At 44.3% G+C, this 10,071-nt stretch overlaps 1 protein-coding gene across 2 annotated transcripts in view; it reads left to right on the top strand.

Moving 5' to 3' along the window:
- The first annotated feature begins 4,039 nt into the window (after nucleotides 1-4,039).
- The window catches only part of GALNT15 (polypeptide N-acetylgalactosaminyltransferase 15), a 29,729-nt gene continuing 23,697 nt past the window's right edge, over nucleotides 4,040-10,071 (top strand). Inside the window, exons 1-2 of one of the 2 annotated variants that reach the window (XM_079302422.1) lie at nucleotides 4,040-4,198; nucleotides 5,120-5,665. In XM_079302422.1, the coding sequence (XP_079158548.1) occupies nucleotides 5,121-5,665 (545 nt within the window). In that variant the 5' untranslated portion in view covers nucleotides 4,040-4,198; nucleotide 5,120. Of the gene's footprint in view, nucleotides 4,199-4,780; nucleotides 4,909-5,119; nucleotides 5,666-10,071 lie in introns of those variants that run through there. The other variant, XM_079302421.1, reaches the window with a different exon arrangement.

Genomic DNA, 10,071 nt, shown 5'->3' with positions numbered 1-10,071 from the left:
TATCTTTGACGTAACACCATTGGTGTTAATACTACACGAAGGATCAATTTTCCTTATGTCATTTGTTTCATTTTTCAAAGGCAAGGAAGCCAGGTCAGCCACTCTGAAGGAGTAAACCACCTTATTTCCATTTCCACCTGCACTTTAAAGCCAACTATTTAGTCCTAATAGTGGGTTAGATTTTATGGTCAATGCAGGATGATATTCTAGTGAAGGATGTTGACACTAAAATAGTCACAACCAGTTCAAAGCTGGATTTAGATTACCTCAGGGTGGGGTACTGAGGATTAAAGGTATCCAGAAGAGTACACCCTCTCCAGCCTGAGGATATCAATATGGTTGATTAAGAGGCAGGAGGTAGTGATGGCCTGTGTATTGCCTACAGCACATCAGATGTATCTTTTCTAGGGGGGTAAATGATAATCAACAGTTCTCATCCCTCACAGGTAGCTGTCTAGGGCAGTGTTAGAGGCTATGTTTTAGGCATGGAGTACACACTATTGCCCTTAATATCCTAACAACTACCATTGCTGAGTTAGCCAGAGGCTGTGGTGCAGTAAATCTAGAAGCTGTCCCTCCTGTGATATATATTCCCCTAACTTTCCATCCAGTGTGCCTGACCTTCATGCTCCCAGAACTGCTTTTGAAAAGCAGTCCAAAGGTCCATGGTTTCCATGTTCCATTTTACATGGAACATGATTTATGAGTAGAAAGCTTGTAAAAATGGAATTTCAGATGCATTTCCTTCACTGACAGGTTGGCAAACATCTTATAAATCACAATGTAAGTGCCAAAATCCCTTCCAATGATCAACAGATTTTATCAAGCTTTTATAGCCTTCAAAAGCAAGTTCCACAGAATCTTGTACTAATTTATTATTAACTTGCTATTAGAAAGTACCATTGAATTAGCAATATTTGCTACAATGCCATGCATACAAACTGTCTGCAATACCTGCAAATAAACAATATCTTCTTACAATTTAAAAATACGTATTTCTTATTATATTCTTGGAAGAATGGGGAAAGTTACTTGGTTACAAAAACACCACAAGTCCTGTGCACCATGTAATGGTTTCATTTTATGCACTGACTTGGTGCACATCTGTGCAAATAAAGCCATTGTTACAAGCACAAAGAGCTGCGGCATACAATACATGCAGCTATGAAACCATGAGTGCTGCTATGTGTTGAGTCTTTAAATGGAAGTGGCACATCTGCTTTTTGGCATAGGAGTGTAAATCAATCCAAGATGTTTATTAAAGAGTCAGTAACGACCTGTCCACACACTCTTTCTTCCATCCAGCCTTGGGTTTGTTCTTGCTTTGTTATTTTCCTGGCAGTTAAACATGGGCTCTGCACACTGAAAGTATGTGGTGTTTCTTCACGTACGGATAACATAACATGTCACGTAATATTGAACAAGTATGTGATGCTGAATGGTTTGGACAAAAATGCAAGCCAAAATGAGGTGGGGAGGAAAGGGTAAGTACAAACAGCTACAGAAAAGTGACTGCAAGGTTTGTTACTCTGCAAAAGGCAACTGTTTCCTAATACCTTCTGAATTACTGAGACCTAGATTTGATTCCATGTTCCAGCTCTTGGCAAATAATGAGCGAAATTTGCAGTAGTGAAGGATGGTGAATATTTTCTTAAGGAAGTCAATAACTTACTTTGCATTTGCTGAAGGTATTTATACCACTGGGTATTATACCATGGGTATATCTGAGCAGGCCTGGTAGGAGCACAAGCCTTTCAGCTCTGGCATAGGTTGACCAGAGGGAAAATCAACACAGTATTGGTATTGGCCAATACTGACACTGCAAACTGGCCCCCTTTGTGAGCAATTGCTGGTGTATTTGGCACAACCTGTAGCATGCTCCTTTCCCACGAACTGAGGAGCTCCAGAGTTTGCTGTAGAACAGCAGTCCAAGGGCAATACCTTTTGTGGGCAGCCTTTTTGTGGGCTACCTGCATGAAGCAGCACTTAAAAGCACTTAGAAGACTGGACTGCAGGATGAGGGCAATGGCTCTAGGCCTGAAAGAAGAGCCTGGGCAATGCTCCTTCCTCTTCCATCAAAGGACGCACAGGAAAACATCCTAGGAAAGGGAATCCTCAACAGCTAGGCAGGAGGAGCAACCCATTCTCTGTCCCAGTGAAGGGCTTGCCTACTTTGTAACACGTCTTTGAGTAACCAGAAGTAGAAAGAAAAGTACAGTGGATGTTTCCACGTGAGGAGATCGTAACAGTGATGTTGTTCTTCAAGTGCATTTAAGGAAACAAGACATGTCCCATCAAATACTAAAGGGAGGTTCATCCACTAGAAAGGCATTATCTCTTTTGTATGGTGGCAGTGGAAAGCCACTGTTTTAAGGGAAAAGATTGAAAAACAGATTGTTTGATGGGAAATGATTCAGGAAGGCTTGTTGTGCAGAAAAGAGAACACAGGCTGCTGGAAGTCTGCCACCCAGTGTTTTATACTTGCACATTTAATTGGCTAGACTGAACAAGCATCTTCTGTAATTGTTCATTTCTTCTTTGTTAAAATGGTCAGGATATATTAAAAGGCTGGATTCCATATGCATATGTTTCATATATGTTTCAGTGATAATGTTACCTATTAGTTCTGTCCTAAAGTTTCTAAGATTACTGTAAATTTGTTAATTGGGTGTCTTTTCATCTGTAGCTGAAATTCAGCTGCATGAGTGATCCAGGTGGATTTGCTCAGCAATACTGAATGTACCAGGGCAGAATTTACACAGTGATTTCTACTGCAGGCTAGAATTATCTTGATCAGACTTGTTACACCATCTTTTTAAAATATTTTAGCCAGGGAAAAATATTAATTAAATTAAATCAAAATACTCAGGTAACCAAAAAAAAAGGTTAAAAAAGGAAAAGAGAAAGCAATGCTTTCTCCCATTTACTCCACCCACTCTTAAGTTTCTCCTTTTAATTTAATTTAATTTTATTCCATATGCCTGATAATGGGACTTTGTGGAACTGAACCTTTTGCAACTTGCTGTGCCAGCTTTTTGGAGAGTATCTCGGACAGGTCTCCTCATTTCCATTTCATTTTGTCTTTCTATGGCTGAAACATTGTTATTTAAATGAGTGCTTTGAGCTCAGATTTTTTAATGCAAATGTGTGCTGTTTCCCTATTGAATTGAAACCATCAATACTTCATTTTCCCTATGAAAAGCAGAATAAAAAGTAATATTCTCAGGGCTGAAGGTGAGTTGGGATGTTACTTCTGTGTGAATTTAAGCTAAAAAGGGGAGATACATACAATGGTGAAGTATCAAAATATTGGCTCAATCTTCCTTCTGCCCAAGATATGATTAAAGCAGTTCTGCATATTTTAAAGAACAGCTGATGTAGGGAAGGTGCCAAGACACAGCAGACCAGTCACACTCCCTCAAGGCATTCTGTATAAGCTGCTTAGGGGAGTGCACACAGAAGTGATATATTACGTGACTCCAGAAACCTTATGGTGCTCTACACCACCCTTGCTTTTGAAGGTTGAGACACATTTTAATTTGAAAGCAGGTGTCCTCTCATTTTTAATTTTTTGGAAGCTGTCTACCAAGAACTATAGTCTGAACTTATAAAACATCTTAGAGGGAACTAAGTAATAGCAAAGATCCTTGCTTCCTTTAGAGTATACTGCATGCCTGTCTTCAGGCTATTCTTTAAGCTATAATGTCTAGAAAAGTGTGGCTTTTTTGAAATCTGTGAATGTGGAAGTTCTCTAGTAATCACATGCCTCCTGGAGCAGGAGCTTTCTGCTCATCAAATATTGCAAGATATGAAAAACACCACATCCCATGCCCCCAGCATCAAAAGGGTTGGCAACACCTGAGTTGCATCCATCGCTGATCTCTGCCTCACCAAGAGGCATGTGATGCTGAAGCACGCGGATTGTCTCACCCCTTCTCCCATTGGACAAACACTCATCTCGCAGCAAAAAATGCCACAGTCCATGCCCACTAGCACCCATGCCAGCAGTATTAGCAAACAGACCTCAGAGACTCAGCTCCCCTTTTAATCACAGAAGTTGCTGTTTTCTCTCAGTGTCAGTGGTTGTTGTTCCAGCCCAGGCTTTTAAACATGTTATTCCTGGACTAACGAAAACTTGAAGTGCTGCTTGCCCTGCACGACCAAATTTATGGAGGAGGAGACAACTTCAGTCTGCCAGGTGATAATTTGGCACCCTTATGTCAGTGTTTAAATCCCTGCAGCTGTAAATATTTATTGGATATGAAATATACTCCAGCTAACACATTATCATATGAATAAATCTAACCTTAAATAAAACATGTGCTCTCCATCTTTTATTCAGTTTATAAAATTCTTGATTCTTGCTCTGCACATTCTCAGCTTAATACAGCTATTCCAACGCTGTGACGTGCCTTGATTTCTTTTCTAATGCAACATTTGGCTTCTTGCATTTCACCTCTTACAGCTTTTGTAAAGTTTTGATTTGATAGGACAAGCACAGTGAGGGCATTAGGACCAAGAAAAAGACGCACACATTGCTCTGTATTATGTCTGGCAAAGTGCTTCCTGACTGAGTGCCGTAGTTATGTGTGAAACAAAGTCAGGGACCGACTACTTCTCATCTGTTGATCACAGTTAACTTGAAGCCTCTGAACGGGGGAGAGCTGTCAGATCTGCCTTCAGAGATACAGTGCTTCAATCCAGGCAGCAATTGGAAACTTTGAACAAGCAGGGTCTACTCTGGAATAAACGGGATTTCTTTCAACTTAGAATTTTTAAGGGGGAAAAAAAATCAAAGCTTTAGTTACTCTTTTAATCACCAAAGCATGCACTTTCCTAACTAAGCTGGGACTCCGTCTAATAAAGGATCTACTTTATCTCACTGGATCCATGCTACGTTTTACTACAGTAAGTACAATACTAATGGGAATGTTATAATTTTTTTTACTGTAAATAGGGAGGAAAGCATGAAATGGCATCAGTGAAATGTGAAGGGAGCAAAAAAAATCCTCTTGGCAGATAGTGAAAACCAGGGTTTTTGTGCAACCCGAGGACTGAAATCTGAGGAAGATCCAAGTGATATTTAACATGACCATCTGTACCGTTTTGTCACCAACAGTATGTTCTTGAGGAAGAAGTGCAGATATGGATCACGTAAGCTGCAGTTTCTCTTGTTGTTTCTGATGCTGGGGTTTTTGCTACTGATGGTTACAACGCTAAATCCACCACCCAGCAACCAGAGCAAGGAAGGGACTTTCCAGCCTGTGGAATTCAACCCCCGGGAAGGGTATCAGATGGACTCTGTGGAGACCCAAGAGATGCTGGAAACCCAGGAGGAGAGCCAGCAGTATTACCCTTTGGATGGTCTATCACCTTTCATCTCCCTGCGGGAGGATGAGCTGATCATGGCCGTCGTGTCGCCCACCGGCAAAAGGAACCACAGCAAGGCCAGGAAGGGCTATCGCGTGGTGAAGCAGCAGAGCAGGCGGCCGGAGGGGAAGGCGGAGGGGGGCCCCGAGTCTCAGCCGCTGTCCCTTCCCCTGCAGGAAGGGCAAGCGGCTGCGGCGGGGGAGCGCCCGCTCGGCCTGGAAACACACGGCTTTAATGAGGTGCTCAGCGAGCGGATCGCGCTGCGCCGGGACCTGCCTGAGGTACGACACCCGTTGTAAGTAAATCACCCTATTTCACTTCTGGGGGCAAACTTACCTCCTTCCCCGCCGCCGCGCTCCCCCCCCACCACCACCCCGAACCTCTCCTGCAAACCCCGCACCTCTCCTCCTCTAGACCTCGCATGTTTCCTATCGAACTCCCCGCTCCGGGTCGGGCGCTCCGTTCCTCAGATCAGGGACGCTCCCAGCCTCCTTCGGGAGGTGGTTCAAGCCCTCAGAGCGGGCGGGCGGCAAAGGCGGAGGGTGGCATGGTGCGGGAGGCAGCCGGGGCTGGCAGAGTGAGAAGAGCGGAGTGGAGGCGAGCGGAGCGGAGGCGCGGAGCCCACGGGGCGCTGTGAGCGCTGACGGGGCGCTGTGAGCGGAGCCCATGGGGCGCTGTGAGCGCTGACAGGGCGCTGAGTGTTGATGGGGCGCTGTGGGCGCTGATGGGGCGCTGTGAGCGGAGCCCATGGGGCGCTGTGAGCGGAGCCCATGGGGTGCTGTGAGCGCTGATGGGGCGCTGAGTGTTGATGGGGCGCTGTGGGCGCTGATGGGGCGCTGTGAGCGGAGCCCATGGGGCGCTGTGAGCGCTGACAGGGCGCTGTGAGTGTTGATGGGGCGCTGTGAGCGCTGACAGGGCGCTGAGTGTTGATGGGGCGCTGTGAGCGCTGACAGGGCGCTGTGAGCGGAGCCCATGGGGCGCTGTGAGCACTGATGGGGCGCTGTGAGCGGAGCCCATGGGGCGCTGTGAGCGCTGCCGCGGCGCCCCCGCGCCTCCGCCCTGAGGCCCGGCGGGCGGCAGCGCCCCCTACCGGCGCCCGAGCCACCGCAGGTGCAGGGGGCGGCAGGGCAGGGAGCGTCCCGGGCCCCGCCCTTGTCTGTCCGTCCGTCCGTCCGTCCGTCCGTCAGTCTGTCTGTCCGGGCGCTGGGCTGAGGATGGGGAGGGAACTCGCGCCGGGCTGGCGAGCAGGAGAGGCAGAGGCGGCTTCCCTTCTCGGGCAGGCCCCGTCTCAGCCCACGTGCCAGAGCTATGGGGTCACTGGGCATACAAAGTGATGAATGAGACAAGAGTTGGGGCTTTCAGCTCTTCCAGAACAAAAGTGATCCCACGGTCACTCATAAAAGTGGAGCCGACTCTGCACTGGTGTGGCTTCACTTTAAATATCGTGTGCAGTTTTGGGCACCACAATATAAGAAAGATCCAAAGCTATTAAAGAGTGTCCAGAGAAGGCCAATGAAGATGGCAATGGGTCTGGAGGCCGGAGAATGAGGGGAGACCTCATAGCTGTCTACATGTCCTCACAAGGGGAGGAGGAGGGATGGGCACTGATCTCTTTGGTGACCAGTGACAGGACCCGAGGGAATGGCCTCAAGTTGTGTCAGGGGAGGTTTAGGTTGGATATTTGAAAAAGGTTCTTCACCCAGAGAGTGCTTGGGCACTGGAACAGCTCCCCAGGGAAGTGGTCACAGCACCAAGCCGGACAGAGTTCAAGGACAGTTTGGACAATGCTCTCAGGCAAATGGTGTGACCCTCAGGGCCAGGAGTTGGACTCAATGATCCTTGAGAGTCCTTCCAACTCAGAATATCCTGTGATTCTGTGACAAGTATTGAAAGGAAACTCCTGGGAGGAAGGTGGAGATTGGTGTGTCACACAAGCTCTGCCAACATCACCATACCTGTCAGCAGCCAGGTTGTAAGGCCACCACGAAAAATGTTGTGTTTGAATCCCCAGGTGTTACATTTGAAGTCTGGAGACTTCACAGCCAATTGACCCAGCAGCCCAGGAGGGGTTCATTACACTTCTTAAAAGGATCTAAGGTGTATCTACTATCAAGCTGCCCTAGGGAAAGTTCAGGTTGGACATTAGGAGGAATTTCTTCAAAGAAAGGGCAATTAAACATTGGAATGAAATGTCCAGGGAGGTGTGGAGTCACCACACCTGAAGATGTTTAAGGAAAGACTGGACATGGCACATAGTGCTGTGGTCTCATTGAGAAGGTGATGGTCAGTCAAAGACTGGACTTGATGATCTCAGAGATCTTTTCCAACCTAATTGATTCTGTGATATGCCTCCCTTCCCAGGGGGAGGCAAGGGATGTGAGTGGTGTCTTGTATCCTGTAAGAAAAACAATTGTAGCATTGTCACAGGACACGATGGAAAGATGTATCAGAAAACATTTTAAATAAGACACAGAATAAATCTTTTTCTTGTGTTCATTTTCACATGTTTAAAGACAGCTGGCAGCTCTAATTTAAGGGTACAGTCTCAAAGAAAGAGAAATTAAACAATGCTTTCTGTACTTATTGACTAGGTTCAGTGTTAATTTGGTTAACTCCATTAAATAATGACATGCTGATATTATTTCAGTTATTTTTTGGCATGCTTCACTGCTAACTCTTTGAACTATGTAATGTTCAAAGGAGGAATGACTGCCCTTGTTTACTGCCTGTGGTAGAAAGCCAAAAAAAGTTTTACTTTGGCAGTTGAATGGCCATCCAAGAAGAGACAGCTTTAGTTAATACTGATCTTGGTACAATTTAAGCCATGGTCTCAGAGCTCTTGGATGGATTTTGCTGTCTGACTAGTTACAGCCTAAAGAGCTCTCAACACTACAGCTTACAGAGCCCAGACTGAAACCCCAGATCTCAGCATCTAAGGCTGATCTAAATCCAGATCATAAACCTGTAGCAGAGTATGTCTAAGCCAGACCTGTCCTTCATGGCACAACACACAAACCACAGTGATAATTTTTAAGTGTAGTTTACTCTGGAGGCCTGGCTCACAACTGTGTCAGTCCAGTTTTACAGCAATGTGAAAAGAGAGCAAACCAGAATCAGATTGTCTGTGTCTCTATTTGGTTGGCATCATGTTGTTCATCACAATGTCTATTATTATTTAATCAGAGGGGAGCCAAGCAGTTAGAGATGTTTCAGTGACTTACCTCCATGGACTCAGTCTCCCTGAAGTCACTTAAAATGGGATGACAAATACTTCACATAAGAAGCAGCCCGTGTCTCACCCCTCTGAGGTATCTCCATCCCTCAAAGTGCTTTCTGCTGCTTTTAGTTGCTCCAGCTGGGACTGACACTCTCCTGGGACACCTGAATCAAGCCTGGCATTGTGACTTTTATGATGGGGGTTCTGCCCAAAAGAAAGGTCTATTTTCCTCTCAGGTTTGAGTGTCAAATGGCAAAAGAAACTCACAAGGATCTACAAAAGCTTTAAGTTTCATTACAAAAGTATAGCTTCCTCTGGAGTGCTGTTTGGAGCTGAATCTCAATGAAACATTTTCCTGAAGGTGAGTGGGAGTCCCTGTCAGCTCTGCCTTTGCCTTGTCAGAGCTGCTCTCTGTTCATTGCTGCACTGACAATTCCTTGTTTTTCACAAATTAGATTAAATCACTATGTCTCATAACAGTCACAGCCCTGACTTTTTAAAATGCCAATTTATGATAGACAGTCTATGAAACTGCTCCAAATTACAAAGAAGGTATTTTTGTGTACCAGTAGCCTTGTGCATTTTTGTGAAGATTAGATATCTATATTGCAAGTCTTTGCCAATCTCCATGGCAACTAAGCACTCGCCACCAAGGTTATGTGTTCAAGTACAGTTATTTTCAATTCTTTTCCAATTAACATTTCACAACAGCCTTATTTTCTTGCTATAACCACAGTACTAGCAACAAGGTGCTAATAGCTATAGAATGTTTCTGGTTTGAAGCTGCCGGTAGTAAAAGGACTGCATTAGATCATCACTTTCCTTAATTACTTCTTAATTCTACTGCTTGAAAATACTCACTCCCAAGTCATGAGAGTATTCTTTTCTTGATCCTGCTGAATATGAAAACAATCATCTTATATGAAATTGTGAGGTAATGATATTGTTGATTACACAAAATTAGTAAACCAAAAACAATATAGATCAATTTCAGTGTAAAAATCATCAAGAAAATCTGCCTTTCTATGCAAAAAAATAATGTAAACTATTTAAAAGTAAAATAAATTATTAAGATAGTGCTCATTTTAAACATACATTCCCAGAAATGCATCTATAGTAACCATTTATGTGTATTCATAATTAAATCATTCAGACTGTGGATTCTCTTAAGTGATTAGCATCTTTGTGTCTGGATAGTGTCTAGCAGCATAGGACCTCAGTCCATGAATAGAAGCACTAAGTAAAATGCTAATAAACAGAAATACTAAAATTATATCTCTTACATGAGATTCTGCTGAGTAGCCAATTGTTTAACAACCACTGTAAAATCTGTATAATTATTTGCTTGGCAATAAAAAAATGCTGAAGTAACAATAGGCTCCACTCAGCCCATTGTGTAATTCCTTGAAGAAATTCTTGCTGCTGGAGATTAAATTAGTTAGGACACTAAATGACTGTTATTTGGGAAATGAAAAGATTTTTAA

Source organism: Erithacus rubecula, assembly GCF_903797595.1.
Source record: "Erithacus rubecula genome assembly, chromosome: 3".
NCBI classification, from domain to species: domain Eukaryota; kingdom Metazoa; phylum Chordata; class Aves; order Passeriformes; family Muscicapidae; genus Erithacus; species Erithacus rubecula.
Note: the sequence above shows the minus strand (reverse complement) of the source record. Positions and strands in the feature narration are given on the sequence as shown.